Consider the following 20429-nt stretch of genomic DNA (forward strand, 5'->3'; position numbering starts at 1 on the left):
TATTGAGCTAATAAACATTACTGTTAAATGTCAATGTTGACTAATTGCTGAGGAGAAAGACAAATACTAATGAAGCTGTATATCAACTGCTAGTCATTTTATAGTTTACGGTTTACAATTCACTAATTTTTCAAGCGGTTCTGCATTGTTACGGATACTGTGCTGATGACAATTTCATTCACAAATTAATCCACTACCTTTTCCGATATCGAGGAATCATGATTATTCGTGAGATAAAAACGAATGTGCGAGAATCTCAATCTGTTTTATTATCGTCGAAATTGCGCCGATTAGATTTGCTGTTGAACAGTTAGGTTCACTTCTTCCTGCGATGAAATTTAAAAAAATTGGAGGCATAAGCAGTTGGTATCATTTACACCTGGAGGGGTTATATTGCAATTTATTTACTCAAGTCTATCAAATGTTTGAAGTTTTTCTGGGATCTGTAATTTTTATGTTTTTTTTTAATTTTGCGTATTATGCCTAGTTTTACTAAAAATATGAAACAAAACTAGTTAACAAATAATTAAAAATTAATTATTTCAATATGATTAAAAGTACTTCAATTTTGATAATAAAATAATTAAAATAAATTCACAGACAAGACAAGGCGTCTAGATGGACATTCGTCAATTGTCAACCAACCAACGACTCTAGTGCATAATTCTCGTAAAACCTTTACTGCTTACACTTTGATCAGAAAAAAAATAGCTTCTATAATTTTGCATTTGCAGACAGGAGAACATTATTTTAAAATTTAAGAAAAATTTAAAATTTGAGTTCCATCCATACCATCCAGTTGTAAAAGGAAGAGAGATAGATAGCTTCAGATTGAATTGTAGTATGCCACCACTGCGTCTCAGGAAGTAGGTGAGAAAAGTGTAGGAACTTTGCAGTTTTGCAGATTACTCACTGAGGAAGCTATCTCCACACCTGGCAGTTAGGTATAAAGTGCAAACTTAGAAATGAGGAGAAGGAGAAATTTGAGTCCGGTACGTAGTTGTCTGACCTTGGTGACTGGGTCGGGCTTCCGTAATGGACAGCACGGCGGTGAAATCGCTAATAATGGGGGAATTTGACGTCTAGGCGACCGCATCCAGCTGTTTCGCCACAACCTATGGCGACCACTTCAGCAGGTTGATAAAGTAAGCAGAAAAAATGAATCCCTTTTTTATCCGCTCCTACCACGGAATAACGGTGGGGGTACAGCAGCTTAACTTATTGCACTATAGATTCGTCGAGCGTTTTCCGCAATATGCGTATGTCATTGTGCAGTGGGTCGCAGACCAGTACCGCTTCATTACTTGCAGCGACCCAATCCTGGCCATCATCAGGGGACGTGTTCGACTCGAGGTCATCGCGGAAACTGGTGACCAAGAGTAGATGGGGGCAGAGGCGGTGACATCAATAACATCACGCTGTATTGCAGTTTCAGTACTCGCCGAGGCACTCTCCTTCACCGTCCAGCTGAAGTCTCCGCTGAGGTTTGGGACGAATCCCAAAAAAGCGTGCATAGAATTCTCGGAAATGGATCCTTTGCATACACCAGGTATTCCCAGGCTCTATACATCTCCAGCAACTCCGAGAATCTCAAATCAATGATGAGATTGCATTTCGACTGCGTGCTGATCTGTCACTGCTGCAACTGCAATCATTTTGTATTATGCTGCAGTTGCGGCTGTCTGATTGCACGGTCAGAAAATTCAGTTTCGCGTTATGGGTTTAGTGACCGAAGAGAACCACTATGGAAAATTCGTCTAACACGTCGGCGTGACTCACTAAGGCCGAACATTCCTAGGATAAATCAAATCAGCTTTGGCAATGTCAGGACAAGGGTGAAAAATAAAGTGCAAAGGGTTTATCGGAACTGTGTCATCTCAGTGAGACACCCGTAGTTGAAATTTTGGAGACATTTTCATATTTCACAGTTTTCCGATCACCTAACGAAACTCAACAAAGCATCTAGACAGTGCATTTTTCGGTAATTGAATCGAAAGAATATAGTCAATGCGCAACGTTCTGTCCGAGGAGTAGAAGGGCTACCGAGTCGGGTCATGGGGTTGCAAAGAGCAACCATTATCGACTCGGTAGTTGTAGCACAAACAACTAGAGGCCAAAGAAACCTCTTTAGTTGCTATATCGATTATGCCAAGGCTTTTGACAGTGTCTCGCACACCTGGTTAATCAATGTCTAACATCTGCATCGCATTGATCCGAAATTAATAAAGTTTTCGGCGACAGTGATGGAAGGGTGGTATATCACCTTATCAGCGCATTCATCTGAGGTTACCAGTACCTCAGAGCCCATCCGTATACGAGGTGGTATCTTCCAGGTGGATTCGTTGAGTCTCTTTGGTTTGGCATGGCACTGAACCGCCCTTCATGGTTACTGAATATCATCATTCAGAGGGAATGGTTTCGTAGTAGAGTATGGCTTACGTGCTAAGTGCGAGCTGACACACTTGGTGTACTTAGGTGACACCAAACTGTATGCTGGTACTGACGACCACTTTACAAGTCTGTTGAAAATAGTAGACATGTTTAGCTAAGATATTCAGATGGAATGTGGATTAGACTAGTGTCGAATCCAAGTCATCAGCAAAGGTTATCGAGCCGCATGCCGGACCTCCTCACTGAAGCTATGACTAGAGACACACTAGAAATTTTGCAAAGAACCCATTCCCGAGTTGAGGATCTGAAGGATGCTCTATTGTCCGAAATCCTGCGATGTGCAAAGCTGGTACTGAAATCGCATTTCTCGGGGAAGAATAAAATAAGTGCCTTGAATGTATGGGCTATCCCTTCACTGGCTTATGCATTCAGAATATTGCATTGGACGAAAACCAATCTGGAAAACGTAGAACGGTGGATACGGACTACTGTGTCCAAATTTCGTATGCATCATCCAAACTATGCCGTGGAGCGAACAAACCTGACTCGAGACATCGGAGGCAGGGGCATGGTTGCTGGGCGGCACATAAACACCGCCAAGTCGACTCGATGTTCGCTTATTTTTAAAGCAAAGAGCAAGCGACTGCAGCTACACCAACAATACGCCAACAGGTTTAATGCTGAATGTTCATTAAAACCTTGCATATAAGCATGGGCTGACCACGGGAACATGTCCGGTTTACCGATATGAGCAGCAGACAGTACTTGATAATTCTGCTCATAGTATGTATTGAGATGGGCAAGTTCTAACTGATCGCCACACACCACACAACAAACCCAACATACTATTAGTTGGCAAGACGGGCCGCTCCGCATATATTATTAATGTTGACGGCCCCCATAATACGTGGAGAGAATATATAAGAAGAGAAGAGAATATATATAAACCACTGGCTTGGGAAATCAAAGAAATTTGGCATCTCGAGAAAGTGGTTGTAGTTCCCATAATTTTGTCAGCTGCAGGTATTATACCTTGATGTCCTGGGACTCTCACATAGTCTGGTTCAAACCATGCAGAAATACACAATTCTGCATATTTGATCGATGTTGCGGAGCATTCCCCACGGATTCTCTCATTAACCTACCACCAGCCTCTACCACTAGAGCTCCTTTATTTTTTAAGTAGGTAGGATCGTCCGAACCTAAATGCTTGGCACTTAGTGCTAGTATTATGTAAAATCCGGCATCTACCGAGATTGTGACAACTCGAAAATAATTAAAAGCATTTTAAGTAAAGCCTGCAATTCTTTCTGCTATGTTTGTGAATACTTTCTCTGACAACAACGCAAATAAAATATAAGTCTCTCTCAACATATATTGGGGTTTATGACGACGATTGAAGTCCATAATGTCCTGATGAAAAAGTGCTTGCTCGCTTTTTTAGTATGCTCCTATGGTGTTTTGAAATTCCGCATATCGACTTTTAGACACATTTTGAAATCTATTGTCTTAAAGTTTTTTATCAAATTTTTTTAACAACTGTTGATAGTTTTCACCTCTATTATTCCCCCCTAAACAGTCAGTTATTAATATTTTGAAACTGCATCGAGGCGGCGAAAGCATCCTTCTTCACTATATCGGATGTCTCCGCTGGGGCGTAGCATTGTACAATTGTGAAGCTCTTTAATATGGCCGGGAAACTTACGGTTAGAAGCTTCCAGGCCTTGCGGTAGAAGTCAGACTCGCGTCTGCTACCATTTAGCTTTCCAGCGTATAAAAGCATATTGAGGGGGAGGAGTACTTTCCATGGTTCCATCATTTTACTTCGTTTAGGCCCAAGTGGGAAAAAGCGAGCATTGTGGAGACCCTCGCTACCGTTATCGAGAAGAGCGCGCACATTTCAACCAATCATACTCCGTTTTCGAAAGGCAAAGGTCGTTGTCGTCAGGCTAGTCCCTATATGAGGCGTTGTTAACCTTTCAGTAGCAGTACAGTTTCAAAATTTGCAAACCCACACATTTCTATTACTTTTAGTCGTCTCTTAAGACAGACAAAACCCCCAACTCACACATTAAGAAAGGGCGACAATTGCATTGCTGCCTACGTCATGCAGTGGAATCCACCCTCCCAAGATGGCCGAGGGTGTCGCCCCAAGGGCACTCGGCGTAGAACAGTAGAGGATGATTGATTGATTGATTGGGAGTCCTTAACGCGCTTTACCCCACCAAGGAGTGAAAGGTAACCATATATATATATTTCATTTGACTCCCCACATGGCTATATCCGTAGAAAAAAAATTGCACCATATGTATGGGAACCCCTTTAAAGTTCAATGTGCAGTAAGAATAATTCCCCGCATGTAAGAGGCTTTACAGTTCCAATCTTTCTACCAAATTTCGTGTCAATAGATGCAACCGTTTGTGAGAAAAGTGCGTTTGCCAGACGGACAAAGAGAATGTTTATTAAAATCATTTCAGTTTGTTTTCAACAAAACTTTAAAAAGGGGGAAACTGAATGGTCTTTACCTTCCAGAGCTGACGGGTAAAACCCTACAACTCTCCGAAGAAGTGGAATATCTGGGAGTTATTCTAGACAAGAAGCTTTGGAAGAGGCAAAAATGAAATGAAAATGCATTACTCATGCATTGTGAAGTATAGGGTATCCATACAGTCCTTCTGTTGCTAGTATTTTTCACCTCCAACTGAATCCCTTAATGAATATAATAACTATCTATTCTTCGTATATTTCAATATATACATATACGGTTGCCATTTACCCCTTGGTGGGGTAAAGTGCGTCAACCACATCTACGCTCTATGCTCGCGGTAACCAGAAATGCGGCCCCTCCAAGGATTTCCTGAGATATCTGAACTCCTTCTCTACTATTCTGCAACAAGTGTTTTAAATTTGTAAACTAGCGGATCTAGCGTTGTTAATGCGTCGGGTAATATCCAGTTCCAAAGGAGAGTGCGATGACTCGGCAGACTGAGAACCTTGGTTTTGTTGGTGTTTATCTTCAGTCCAACTCTACTCACCTCTCTCTACAAAGAAAGATGTCATTAATCATTGAACCTTTCCTCCTCCAGACAAGGCAGCATGAAGAACGTCACCAATAACAAGGAATAATATCAGTGGCAAAATGCAACCTTGCCGGACTCCGCATTGTTGCTCAAAATCCCCGAGATTTTGCCTCGGTGCAACACATGACATTTTCAGCCATCATATGTCGCTCTGATAATAACTTTAAGTTTCTCCGGAATGTCCTACCTGCGTAGAGCACTCCAGATATACTCGCTGTTCACACTCCCGTAAACTTTCACGAAACTTCATCGATTGAAGATTTAAACTCCGCGCACTGTCCTAAAATGATTCGTAGGGTGTTGATGTGGTCAATGCAGGAGGAAACGGAGCGGAAGTCAGCTTGTTCTTTGTCGATCAAGCTTTCAAGATGTACTTTGATGCCCTTTAATTGTCGTACTAAAAACGGGTATCTTTTTCTGGAATCATCGAGCATCCCCTTCTTTCACTCTTTAGGAAAGGCCTCCGATTCCCAAGATTTCGGTACCAGTGGAAGTGGAGCAGCAGATCTACAGTAATGGAAAATAAAGCGAAAAATAACTCTAGGAGACGGCCGAGCCCACCGGCTTTACTCAATTTGAGTGAATTGATGGCCGAAATGGTTTCACTTCTGTTTAGAGGAGTAGTCCATAGTCACATGTTACGGTGACTGGCCATTTCATCCGCAAGGGGAGGAACCTCACCGGATGTGTTACAGTTAAGAATCGTGGTGAAGCGTTCTTTCCAGCTTTTCAGTCGCTCATCACGGTGGATCAGAAGTCGGCCGTTCACGTCCTTCACTGGCCCACCGAAAGATTTGCGACTACATGCAATTTCTTTCGTAATGCGGTATACATTCCTGAAATCATTGTGATCTGCAGCATCTTCCGCTTCCCTGACCTCTTTTGTTATAGCGTACACTACCCTGAACTCCTCGGGATTTCGCTTGGTATCGGAGTTCAAGTTCGCCATCACTCGCAGCGGTCAGTCAGTCAGCTTTCATTCCTATCCGTTCATCCATCCGCTTCCACGATTCTCCAGTCAGGGAAAGTGGTCGATCTGATTGCTCGTGCGCTGTCGGTCAGTTGAAACCCTACTGACCTCTGTGCTCGAACAATGTATAGTCTGTGTAGGCTCCAGAAATCCACACAACTACCATCATTACCGTTACGACGGCGCTTCTTCATCGATTATCGTTGCCGTGAGGCCAGTCTTTATCCGAGGTGTTGTTGACGTTTCGGTAGCAACGAAGTTTGAAAATTTGCAGGTTGCTGGCCCACAAATTTATATCCTTTTTCGACAAGCAGGGAAGACTTTGAGTATAGCCCCAACTCATAGCGCTACATTTCAAGCTGGACATGAATTTCTTCTGACTTTGCTGCATATATTGAAAAATAAAAATATCGAAGTTTGTTGGATAATGTATCGGAATCCAAAATGAGTAGCTATTGTGGCAGTATTCAGTCCAGAATCAATTATGACATCACTTTTATCAAACAACCCTACATATAAGGCAAATACAATGAAGACTGCTCGCCTACGTATCTCGCTTTCATTCGATGATGTCAGGTGGCTACTATCCAGGGAACAACGGGTAAATAGAGATAGGTGCCTTGCGCTAACTTGGTGATTTCATTTTCATCAAGATAGATTTATCTTTTGTGTAGATAATGGAAATCTACCTTCGCTAACATTCATCACATTGAGAAGGTTCCTATCAACTACATCTTTTTTAAATGCGGGCCTGAATTTTCCATCAGAAGCCACTTTTGTCTGTGCCCAAATTAGCTTATCGTAGACGTTGGACGATAGCTTCGCTGATAAGGACGGGATCGAAAACATTTTCACTGATTATCCCAAGCCACATCAAAACCAAGCACGGCGCCTTCGATATGAAACGCGGCCTAATTGGATTGGGTTGAGTGCCTACACATGAAGACAGCGAAAATGATGAAAAAATGATTTTTTATTTCCACTTGTTTGCATTGACTTCCTCGTTCCGGTAGTTGGGCGCCTTTCGCGATACCCGATACTAATGGAAAGTATCTGGTTTCAACCTCAAATGATGGAATTTGGTTTTTTATTTACAGAGACCACGTTATTAAGTGCTATTCATCTCTATTTCTACAAAAGATCATTGGCAGCCTGAAAAGTAAAATTTTAGTTACAAAATTATGCGGAACCAACCTTTTTGCGCTGCACGCAATTTTTTTGGGGAAACTAAAACGGAATAAACTTTTTAACGAGCAAGGAAGGGACATTCGTGCTGCTATTGAGTATTTAGTAGCGATTAGGTAACAATATGATTGAAAACACAGTAATATCCATGCGAGAGTCGCTCACAATCATGCAAATAAAGTAAATCGGGAAGATTTTCTCTTACTTGGCCATTGCGTGAAGGAAAGCTGAAAATTCTTTTCAGTGAGAAGGTGGTGCAGTTGAGAAAGATGAGTGCCGTAGTGGAATTTATCACTTTCAGAAGGTAAATTCTTAGTGTAGGGGATGAGGAAAAGCGTTCTCGATAGTTCACATTGTTCAAACCGACGGCCGACCGCAATTTATCCACAAAATCAAGCAGGGAACCACTGAGTGAAACGACACTGAACACAATCACAACAAGCCGACGTCTCCGCGATGCACTGAAAACTTTCTGCGAGTTTGTTGACAGATCAATGAAATTGTTGAAGCTGCTTATCGCTCCGCCGCGCAGGTTGTCAGTTGAACAGGTTGAATTGAACGAGTGGTGTGGGTGCAGAATAACAGTGTAGTCTAGCATGTTACGATTTGAGCGCTGGTATGTTGACATGTCAAAGGTAGACAAATCATACGTCAGCTATCGAGACGTCGATGTGGTCTGTCAGTTGTTTTTCGCCTGTGTGTTGTGATAATGTCAGGAAATTGGCTTTGAGGAGTTTCGGAATCAGCGAAAATACGTACGTGTGATTGTTTCGAGTGCAGTGTTCGCGGCATATCTAATTCTTGTTGGCTGAGATCTACAACGCAGGAAAAATGTCCCTACCGGGCAATGGGATTTTCGTTGTCCGTGGCGAGATGTCAACACTGATGACAGCCATGAAACGGGGAGCTCGTTGGAATTCCACATCATATCATGTATGGAAAAATGACTTACGTTGTCGAAAAGTATGAAATGACCTTAGAAATGGATCTTCTGCATTTCAGGATGAGGAGCAAGACGGACTGACTAAACAGTTTGTCGAGTTGAAGCAGATTCTGAATCAGATTGAAGATCTCAAACTTATCGATCCAAGTGTTTTCCTCGGACCTTTCCTGGATGTGATTCGCACAGAGGAAACGACAGGGGCGATAACAAGCCTGGCTCTAGCGGCCGTAAATAAGTTTTTATCATATGGACTTATTGGTGAGTAGACAAATTACCAACATCACTATCCTTGTTGGAGTGATAAAACCCCGGGAGCACTTTCGACCTAGCAAACATATGTATGCTTGGTGAACTCTACCTTTTTCAGAGATACAGTCACGAAAATTAACGGAATTGTAAGTCGCACACAGAATGTAGAAAATCAAATCAATCACGAAAAGTCCTGGGGAAACACTAAATCATCTAGCAAATATGAGCGTTTCCTTACTGATCTTCCTTTCCGGTTTTAAAGCGCTCTCTTCATCTATCTTTCGGAATAAGGCATTTCAATTAACAATTGCATAAATATGTTCCCGAATTCTCTGAAGGCGAAGAACTGCTATCCTTGCAAAGTACTGTTCAGAAAAAGTCACGTAGTCTCAAGGAACTTTGCCCTTTGTGGGAATATTATGGACTGATTACGATGTGAGTGGATGTTAAGCTACGTTCTTTCCACAAAGGCAGGGTCGTGGGGATGAAAAACTGAGTTCGCGGTGAATTCTATGCGAATCGCCTACAAACTGCAAAGTTAATATAACTTTGTTGAATTATTTTTCTTTTCGGTCGACATCTCGAAACTCCAGACAACACGGCTTTGCGTCGAGACCCTCCAAATCGAGATATCCTCAACAAGTGTCTGGCCTACGCTTTCGCTCCAACTGAGGCAGGGTCTGCCATGTCCGCTATTTCTACAATAGATGTTGCACTTATAGAACTTCCGGGTTGGATTATCCTCACCCATACGGTTAAGGTAACCCGCCCGCCGCAATCTGTTGAGTTCAATTTTATCGACGCTGATAAATTTCATCGGTATATAGACTATGGAGACGTCCATCCTCTTGTAGGGGCCAAACATTTTTGGAGGATTTTTCTCTGAAGCGCAGCTAAGAGTTCGCAATTTTCATTGTAAAGAACCCTCGCCAGTCTACAGAAGTGTCTTTCATTGAATACATGAGGACCGGTAAGACCATTGTCTGATACAGTTACGCCTCTGTGTGTGAGAGCTTGTTGAGTTGACTTACCCCACGGTCTTCTTAAGAAAGGGATTGATTTTGTCACCACAATCAGAGCCCCGATACCAGTCTATACTGTGTGCATGGCTTATGGCTTATGGGTTATCCATACTGGTTGATGCAAAATCTACCTAAATCTCTACCGAACTAAGAGGTACGATGTCTCTGTTCACTTAAACGTATCCATGACCTCTATGAAACTCCCACTAGGGGGGCAACCGATATAAACGCACTGAACACACATGTGGCAGGAATTCTCCTGAGACATGTGAATTTGGGGTTATCCCGGTTCCCATGGTACCAGTATACACATGCTAAGATTTCGTAACCTATTGCCAGTTCAGATGAGTCCTCGTGCAGACTAGGATTTGATCGCCCTGATTAGGACTTTGGCGCATTGGCCTACTGCGCATCACCCCCAGCAAACTATAGTGAGTACAGCTTGTCTCGGTGCCATCACGTGGAGGTTCTCCTCGGCCACTTAGTTTTGGTTCGGACGACAGGATTGTTGCGTGGGTTTTTATTTTCAGCGGTCGAAGTTATATTCCCCTAGCACTGGTCAACTGTGGTATTTGATGTTGTTTCTATCGTTTTCTTTGTGAGTTGACGTTGCCATCATGTATCTCGCACCTGCTTAATTTGGATGAAGGCGAAAGATCTGGAGGGTGACCCTATTTCGTGGATTGGTACCCACGATGGAGCATAAAACCTGGGGAACCCCTGCTGAACGAACACCAACAACTCTACTACCAAGCCCTAGCTCCACCTGCACGTGGTGACCGCTGGGATTTTTTTCTTAATGAAAAGCTGCAGGCGGAGAAGGATGAAGGCGAGTCTCCCGCGCCTAAAAACGGGACAAATTGTATTAACTGGTCCACCAGTTTGGGGGTTGGGTAGGGCCGACAACCCTGCACGGAAAACTAAAGTTACGAGGCCTCAGAAGGAGCCTCGGACAGGATGGCCTTTACAACGACGAACCTGGCAACGACAACGGAATAACAATTTACACATTTTCTCATGGAACGTGCGCTCCCTGTACAGGAATGGAGCTGCCACGCAGCTAGCCGATACCCTGTCCCAATATAGGGCTTGTGTAAGAGCATTGCAGGAAATGCGTTAGACGGGGCCGGTGTCCTGGAGAAGAGCCACTACACCATACAATATAGCGGCCATCCAGTAAACCATGTGCTCGGAGTAGGTTTCTTAGTCAGCCACAAAATGAAACCTGCTTTGAAAATATAAGCGAAAGGCTATTTATTTAGAAATATAAGCTTCATAAACGTTCACGCCCTTACAGAGGAGACTGCAGAGTCAACGAGTTCTACGAGGCAGTTGAGCTGAACCTCGTAGTCTGTCCCAATTATGATGTCTATATCATACTTGGAGGTTTCAACAGTCAAGTAGTGGCGGAGCCCGTATTCAGGCGATACGTCGGTTCCCACATACCAATACCAATACCAATGATAACGGACTTGGATTATTCAGTTAACAGTACCGCACGAAATGGTTGTTGGAAGTACCTGGCTTGCAGAAAGCGGTCTGCAAACATACGTGGGCCTCTCCAGACGGGACCACTTTGCCACCTCCAAGTATAGAAGAAATAGTGTGTAATCCACCGGCTTAAAAACTATAAGTCGCCGGCAGCCGATGGAATTATAGCCGAATTGGTTAAATATGGAGACGACCAACTACACCAAGTGGTTCATCAACTGATGCTCAAGGTGTGGGACAGCGAGTCAATGCCTGATGACTGGTAACGAGGGATATCTGCCCCATCCATAAAAAGGGGCATATCACGCAGCGCAGCAATTATAGAGGTATCACGTTTCTGGGTACCATCTATAAGATATTCTCCGCTATCTTGCTAGGCCGAATAGCCCCATACGCCCAGAGCATCATTGTTCCGTATCAAAGAGGCTTCAGGCCAGGCAAATCAGCAACAGATCAGATTTTCTCTCTGTGGAAATTGATGGAAAAACTGAAGGAATATGGCCATCAGTTGCATCATCTTTTCATCGACTTTAAAGCTGCGTATGACAGTATAGCCAGGGTAAAACTGTACACGCCCATGAGAGAATTCCGGGATACTGAAATTAATAAGACTGACTGGGCTGGCCCTAACCTCGCACATTGGTTCACAAGGTCAAATAAAAGCAGCAGGATAACTCCCGAGACCATTCAACATCAACAACGGTCTAGGACAAGGGGATGGCCTATCATGCGTCCTCTTCAACCTGCCCCTGGAGAAAATGCGAGAGGCGCCATCCTTTTCAAGTCCACCCAACTACTAGCCTACGCTGACGACGACCCGAGATGTACAGTCTATCTTCACCCAGATCGAGCAGGCGGCAAGATGGCAGTACATGATGGCAACATCAGCGCCAAAAACCAAAGACCGTTGAAAATTTCTTCTATTTAGGGTCGAAAATCACAACCGATAATAGCTATGATGATGAAATCCGCGCACGGTTGTTGGCTGCCAACAGAATCTATTTCAGCTTACAGAAACTATTTCGTTCGGAACGTCTCACCCTAGGGTCAAAGCTCTTACTACACCAGACTATGATCTTGCCAGTCCTTATGTATTCCTCGGAAACCTGGGATTTTAGTAAAAAAATTGCGAAATCTTGGCCGCATTCGACAGAAGAGTCCTCCGAAGATTTTTTGGCCTTTTACATGAGGATGGACGATTCCGTAGCTTACATAACGACGAACAGTCTTGAAGTGGACGAAAAGATGTTGCAACTGATGTTTATATTTCAACACTTTTTGCATCACCCGTTGCTGCTTTGCTTGAAGTGAAGCCTCTTTGATATGGGTCGATGATGCTCTGGGATATCTGGCCGAGGGAGATAGCGGAGAATATCTTATAGATGATAAACGGCGACGTTATATCTTAACTTTTTTTCTATAGGCTCTGTCCCGTCCATATACGGGGTCGACTTATTGTGATCGGTTGCGCTATTCTTCTTTGCCAAACGCCTGATCTGGATGCAATTGCGGGGCTTTGAATTCACCATCTAGCGTATCAAGTCACCGTTGCTTCGCCCGGCCTCCATTGACTTGGATGGTCAGACTAATCAAGGCAAGTGAACTCTCCTTATCGCGAATTACTTGACCATGCCATCGAAGATGTCTCTCTCGCATTTTTTCCACGATCGGTGTAACCCTATATCGATCGTGAATATCCTTACTTCGGTTGTGATCATCGTGTTCACCACTTGTCCAACGCAATATCTTCGTTTCCATTGTCTTTTATAGTCGGCCAACACTCAGAACCCCACCGACAGGGTGGACGAGAATAGGGTAAATTTTATATTTGAGATCTTCGTTGATACGTCGATCACAAAAGGGCCCTTCCTTGATGAAGACCGACAGAGACACGAAGAGGTTTTGATACACCCGTCACACTTTGAACTTTACTTTTCGGGTCGTGGCAGAGCAATTTAACTCAGCGCATGAGTTCTCCCGGTGTTAAATGTTGTCGTGGAGCATGCCAGATGATTTGGCGTGGCGCACGATCAAACGTCTTCTCTAGATCGAGAAATCCAATGTAAAGAGGGCGATGCTTTTCACAGTGCTTCTCCACGAGCAACCGCGTAGTGCGTATTGCGTCAGTAGTTCCCCAGTTTCTGATAGTATTGTATTGGTTCGTCGTCCCGAACTTCGAGCATAAGTTCACGATATTTAATTTCAGAAAAAATCATCTCAATAATTCCTTGTCATAACAGTCGTTAATGTTTGCGCTGCCTAGTCCAGAAAACAAGGGAAAGGAAGAATAGTCGATGTATCAATTCGAAGCAATGAATATTGAAAGAGATCTAGTAACATATTAAATTGAATTTTCACCACTTTAATGGCGGCGAGCAAAATATTTATTAATATGGTTGCCAGTATCTACTTCTGGGGTATAGTGCGTTAACCGCGCCTTCGTGCAATAGTCGTCGGTTCGCAGAAACATGTTTCAGCTCTCTCTAAGTCTTCCCCAAGAGGTTACATTGCTTTCCTATTGCTCTGCGACACGTGTTTCTAGGGCTTCCCCATAGTCCTCCATTATGGGGTGGTGGATTGCATGGCATAAGCAGCAATAAATGAAATTTCGTGTGCTGATGCATTGAACATGTTGACTTTGGGGAGCCTGCTCTATCCAAAACTGAGACTTTAAAAGTGACCGCAAATTAGTAGAGGATTTGTCTTGTGCCGGACGCCCCACACCAAACACCGACGAAAACGTCAAAAAAGTTCGAGAGATGATCCTAAAAAATCGTCATACCATCCTAAGTGAGATTGCTAGTGAACTAAACATTGCATATGGAACCACTCAGTACATCGTGGTGGACATTTTGCATATGAGACGTGTTGGATCCCGGCTCGTCCCAACAGATTTGAATTTTTCGCAAAAATAACATGTAATGGCGGGGGTTGAGAACAATAATGAAATGCATAATTACTGGCGATGAGACGTGGGTCTACGAGGTTGACATGGAAGCAAGTCAACAATCGTCTGAGTAGCGCTTCGAAGATGAGACGAAGACGAAAAACAGAATGTGACGAGAGACATCAGTTTGCCGGGCTACCAACGGGGCATGGACGAGTGAGTGAAAAACTTCTTACTTCTTGTGGATGTTATTTTGAAGGACATAAAATAAATTTGTTTGAAAATTAAATCGAGTTTGTTTTTGTTTTGTATATAAATACTCGGTACTTTTTAATCGTAGAGTATGTCGCAATGATTATAGCTAATATTTTCTTTGGGATGTCCTTCCTGCATAGAGCACTCCACATAAACATCCTGATGACATTGACGGGAGATTTCTTGAAATCGATGAAGGAAGGTGAAGGAGAGACCTACACTCAGCACACAGCTCCTAATTGATTCGAAAGGTGTCAATGCACTCAGTTCCAGAGGAATCCAGAACGGAAATCAATTTGCTTTCTGTCTATAACCCTTGGGCTGCGCAAAGATAATAGCTACACATCTTTGCGACAGGAAGCACACAAGTTCTCCAATTGGTGCACTCACGCGGCCAATGAATCTCAATGATTATCTCCTTCTAAAAGAAGTAGTAAAACTACTTGCAGAGATTGTAGCGACTGCAAGAAAGATTTCCTTGTGCTGCTTTAAAGTTAAATTTCAGTGCAATTTAAACTGTGAAGTGGAGTGACAGCTGACTGATTGAGCAGTCAAAGAGGCATAAGTTAAATCGCCTCGCTAGAAGATTTATTAGGGTCGAATTTTGACCACTAGAGGCGATGTAATTCCTCAGCAAAATACACATGTCCCATTAGTATCATTTCCATTTTACGGCCAACAACTGATTCAATAGATTGCAACTGTAGTAGTTCAACATTGATACGTCTCCACAGATTAAGAACTCTCTTCGAGGGAATGCCGTTGTTGGAGCCAGTCACTGTAGGGGATTAAATATTTTGGTATTGTTTAAAAACAATCGATTGTTGAATCCTGATTTTGTATAGAGACGATTTCTTTGTGAATTCCGTCTGCCGGGCTTAGCTCGTTGCAGGTCAATTTTCGAAGACTGAAGTCGCCTTACTGAAAGTTTCTTAAAGGCATCACAAGCAAATATCGAATGATCCTCTTTGTATTAGGAACAGTCTGATTTTGAAAGTGTTGTAAAAATACTATACCAAGGATGATGACTGCGTCCCAATCTTTCGTTAGGTACCCGAGATTGCGAGACCAGCCAGAGAATTTAGACTGCCCGTACTCATTGACATAGTGCCGACTGCGAACATATAGTCCAGCTGCTTCATATTCGTGATTAAATTGAGATATTTAGTGACTGTTCAAGATGGGATACTTCTCTCTAACCGGTTCTTTGCGGGAATCAAGCAATTACCGCATTCTTTGTATAATATAATCGATTTATGTGCTCACACCATTTCCTGCTAAGGTCCGTTAACATCGGAATCTTAATGGAAATCTTGGAACATTCTGAGGTGCACCCCGAGTCTTAAACACTTTTATAGGCAGATCAGCAAAAAGAAGCATGCCTATATGACCTACTTCTATTTCGGTGCTTGTTTGTCCCGTTGTCGGTCTCACGGATCTTCCTTACCCTTCACTGTTTATTAATAAATATAATAAATATTTTCATGAATGAATTATTATAGCTACTCCTATGGATTGTAGTTTAAAATTTGGGCTACTCGATGGCCCATCGAATGAGTAACATAATGAATATATTGAGCAATTACGCAAAGTGTGGGTAAATTGCAACAAAGGATTTTAAATGACGCAATAGCGTCGTCGGTTCGCCCCTTCTCCTTTGATCTCCGTGAAGTCGAGAAATTTTCAGATTACTATTACTATTAAGAACTGAGGCGTATTTATATAGCAATATGAAGAATGGATTTGAGTCGCGAAATTTGTTTTAAATGATGTCTCTTAAGAAAAAAAATGTGTTCTCCCAATTGAAAGAAGAAATAATTGAGTAGAGAGACCTATTTCAATCAAAAAGTAGAGTAAGTTGATGCAGAGAAAAAAGATATGATACAGAATTACTGAGATCACCTAACAACATCAATATTGAACAACTAAGAGTGCAATGCAACCTGGTATGCCAAAAGTAATTAAACGATCTTTTACACATTCACGTACTATCTATGTTGCTCTAGTGTTTCCTTGATAAGCGAAATGAAGTTGTCTTGCTATCACGAATTTCATTTCGTAATCGATTTTGTTTAAACAATCATTAAGTTCCATATTAGAAAATTGTTGATATTGTTATCAACAGTTATGTAATTTAATGTGTTCCCAAGTTAATTCAATCGTATATATGATAATATATTTCAGATCCAACACATCCCACCATAGCTATCACGGTAGAAAATATTGCTGATGCTGTTACTCATGCTCGCTTCTTGGGCACCGATCAAGCGTCGGATGCTGTTACATTGATGCGTGTTGTAGAAGTTATGCACACGTTGATGCGCAGCCCTGAAGGAAGTTCCTTAACCAATGAGAGTGTTTGTGAAATTATGCTAAGTTGTTTTAAAATTTGTTTCGAGCCGCGTCTTAATGAGCTCTTACGTCGTACTGCTGAACAAGCTTTAAAAGATATGGTTCTTCTGCTCTTTATGCGACTTCCACAATTCTCCGAAGACCGACATCCTTCAGGTCTTCTAAGAAAATTTAAGATGATTGCTGGTTCTATAGAGCACACAACGAAAAAACGTAAATCGAAGTTGATACAAAAGCAGAATTTACGTAAAACAAGCAATCCAAGGATAAACACGATAAAAGCTGAAGAGAAGTTGTTAACCGTTGAAAGCGGTGGTCCTCAGCCAGTGGAACAGGACCCTTCTAGCCCTAGTTTATTAGGCCAATCATTAAAAGCTCCGCCATTAGCTACAACTCCAGCTACTCCTGGAGGAAATATAGTTGACATGCAGGGAAAAATAACTCAGACTCCTACGACTGCTTTAAACGAAGAAGACCAGGAAGAAAGTGCGCCTATAGATTCGACCGATGCCCCTGGGGAGTCTGTCAAGCGACTTGAACGTGAGGAGAGCACAGAGAATGATGCTGACATTGAAGATGAATTGCAGAATGACCAGAAAGATGAAGAGAAACTTTCGAGTAATGACGGAGAGTACATTAATTCGGTAGGAGTGCGATTCACACAACAGAATTCAGGGGAAATTGACGGAGCAAATTTGCTTCCATATGGATTGCCTTGCATTCAGGAGCTATTTCGTTTCCTAATACTGCTCTGTAATCCGTTGGATAAGCAAAACACAGATGCAATGATTCACATGGGTTTGGCGTTGCTCACAGTCGCTCTCGAAGTTGGTGCAGATAATATTGGAAAATATGATACATTATTGGCATTAGTTAAGGATGATCTTTGTCGGAATCTATTCGCAGTAAGTCACCACAAATAATTGTTACAAAGACTTCTAACATTTTATTCTGCTTTTCAGCTTCTAAATTCCGAGAGAATAACTATCTTTGCAGCTGATTTGCAGGTATGCTTCCTGCTTTTTGAATCTCTACGATCACATTTAAAATGTCAGCTGGAATTCTTTCTGGCAAAGTTGTCTGAAATTATTGGTAGCGAAAATTCTCGTATGCCATATGAAACGAAAGAATTGGCTCTGGACAATTTGTTGCAATTGTGGCGAATTCCAGGTTTCGTTAGTGAGCTTTATATTAACTATGATTGTGATTTGTACTGTACGGATGTCTTCGAGAATATAACGAAGCTCCTTTCGAAAACGACACTCTCGGCGACAAGTTCAGTATACAGCATCCATATCATATCACTAGAAACTTTACTTTCGGTTATTGAAAGCTTAGAAAAGAACTATCTTGCTGCGAAGACTGGAGAAAGTATTCCGCCTCAGAATACCAGTCGGCATCATTCGCGTAATAATTCAGGTGTCGAAAAAATAACAATTGAATCAGACCTGAATGCAAGCGGGGGTGAAAGTTCGGTAATTGAAAACATAAGCACGTTTATGAAACACAATAGTTTTGAAAACGCTCAAATTGGTGCGAATTCAATTTCTAAAGAACAATTGGCCGAACTGAAAAGTAAAAAACGAATTTTAATGCAAGGAACAGAATTTTTCAATCAAAGGCCTGATAAGGGAATCCAGTTCTTGCAAGAGAATAATATTTTGAATTCTGAGCTTGATCCGAAAGAGGTGGCATTGTTTCTGAGGGAGAATTCAGGATTGGATAAGAAAATGATCGGCGAGTTTATCAGCAAAAAGAAGAATGTAGAGAATAAAATATTAGAAAATTTCGTCTCATCCTTCGATTTTGCGAACATGCGAGTGGATCAAGCATTACGGCTGTATCTAGAAACGTTCAGATTGCCTGGAGAAGCACCGCTTATATTTTTAGTTATGGAATATTTTGCAGATCATTGGCATGTAAGTAACTAGAGAGATAATCTTGCCGTCATTTTAATCGTTAAATTTATTGCGATGCTATTTTAAAAAAATTTGTTTAAACAGAAATGTAACAATGAACCATTTGCCAACACCGATGCTGCGTTCCGTCTGGCCTATGCAATTATTATGCTTAACATGGATCAACATAACTACAATGCGAAACGAATGAATATACCCATGACGGCTGAAGACTTCTGTAAAAATTTGCGTGGTTTGAATGGGAATAAAGACTTCGATCAGGACATGCTTTTAGAAATATATAATGCTATAAAGTAATGTTCTTTAAATCTAAAAAGGTGGGACGATTGTAATTATTCCCATTTTTGTAGGAATGAAGAAATTGTTATGCCTGCCGAGCAGACTGGACTTGTACGAGAGAATTATTTATGGAAAGTTTTATTGAGACGTGGTGCTGGAAAAGATGGTGTATACCGCCACGTTAATGACGTTCTATACGACAAAGAGTTATTTAATATTGTCTGGGGCCCTACTTTAACGGCCTTAAGCTTTATGTTCGACAAAAGCAGTGAGAATGGCTATCAAAAAATCTTGTCAGGTAGGAAGAATAATTGACAGCCCCTATGATCTTCAACTTAATTTGAATTATTTTCTGTAGGATTTTCGAAATGTGCAGGTATATCAGCCTTCTATAGCCTTAACGAAGATTTTGACGCTCTAATTCTCACGCTTTGTAAGTTTAGTACTTTACTTAGTGTTCAACCTGAGATTAGCGATCTTCAAATTACGGTGGCCTTTGGAACAAATGCCAAAGCACAGTTGGCAATGAAAACGGTATTTGGATTAGTTCACGAATTCGGCGACTGCATGCGTGAAAGTTGGAAAAATATTTTAGAAGTAATAGTTCAATTATTCCGTCTGAAGCTATTACCTAAAACACTAATGGAAGTTGAAGACTTTTGCGAACAGAGTGGAAAGACTGCTCTTCTCATATTGGATAAGCCCAGTCAAAAGTCCGAAGCTGGTCTTTTCAGCAGTCTTTACTCGTATTTGGCTTCAGAGGGACAACGTCAACCAACTTATGAAGAGCAAGAGATTATAAAAGTGGCAAAGAAGTGCATAAAAGAGTGTCAAATTGACCAGATCGTATCAGAATCGAAATTCGTTCAGTTCGAGTCCTTGCAAGAGCTTATTAAAGCTGTGCTATTATCTGTAAAAGCTCCATCATCACATAAGTCAGTTGGATTGCCTTACAATGAGGATGTCGTCGTTTTCCTTTTGGAATTCTTAGTGAGAACCGTAATTCAGAATCGTGATAGGATGATACCTCTATGGAATTCTGTACGTGATGAGATCTACCTTCTTTTGATGGGTGGAGCACAGTGCGGATATGATTATTTGCTCAATAGAACGACAATTGCACTGCTCAAATTGGCTATTTATCTTATGCGAAATGAAGAATTGTGTCCCATAGTGCTTCAAAGTTTGAAGATGCTGTTAATGTTGAAACCAAACGTAATTTATAGGATATCAAAGCAGATCTCCATTGGCATTTACGAGCTTTTGAAAACAAGGTGAGTTTTTAAATGCAGTTTTTCCCTAATAGATTATTTTGAAAACTAACAATTATAAAACAAAGGACTGGCGATTTCGTATACTGCAGAGGCAGCTCTTCAAATGCTGCCTCACTTTTGGCTGGGGGCAGC

The 20429-nt window shown here is 41.8% G+C and overlaps 2 protein-coding genes across 6 annotated transcripts in view; one reads left to right on the forward strand and one right to left on the reverse strand.

Moving 5' to 3' along the window:
• The window catches only part of LOC119655874, a 49465-nt gene extending 41347 nt beyond the window's left edge, over positions 1-8118 (reverse strand). The window contains exons 1-2 of one of the 5 annotated variants that reach the window (XM_038062007.1): positions 7832-8118; positions 198-326 (exon numbers count right to left, since the gene is read on the reverse strand). In XM_038062007.1, coding sequence (XP_037917935.1) covers positions 198-220 — 23 coding nt within the window. In that variant the 5' untranslated portion in view covers positions 221-326; positions 7832-8118. Of the gene's footprint in view, positions 1-197; positions 327-7635 lie in introns of all 5 variants that reach the window. The other 4 variants (XM_038062005.1, XM_038062006.1, XM_038062008.1 and 1 more) reach the window with 4 other exon arrangements.
• A 159-nt stretch (positions 8119-8277) lies between these two features.
• Positions 8278-20429, forward strand: part of LOC119653711 (Golgi-specific brefeldin A-resistance guanine nucleotide exchange factor 1) — a 28636-nt gene continuing 16484 nt past the window's right edge. The window contains exons 1-7 of the mRNA XM_038058592.1: positions 8278-8559; positions 8629-8827; positions 16658-17730; positions 17788-18744; positions 18829-19037; positions 19095-19321; positions 19382-20297. Of these exons, the coding sequence (XP_037914520.1) occupies positions 8458-8559; positions 8629-8827; positions 16658-17730; positions 17788-18744; positions 18829-19037; positions 19095-19321; positions 19382-20297 (3683 nt within the window). The 5' untranslated portion in view covers positions 8278-8457. The remainder of the gene's footprint in view (positions 8560-8628; positions 8828-16657; positions 17731-17787; positions 18745-18828; positions 19038-19094; positions 19322-19381; positions 20298-20429) is intronic.

Source organism: Hermetia illucens, chromosome 4, assembly GCF_905115235.1.
Source record: "Hermetia illucens chromosome 4, iHerIll2.2.curated.20191125, whole genome shotgun sequence".
Taxonomy (NCBI): domain Eukaryota; kingdom Metazoa; phylum Arthropoda; class Insecta; order Diptera; family Stratiomyidae; genus Hermetia; species Hermetia illucens.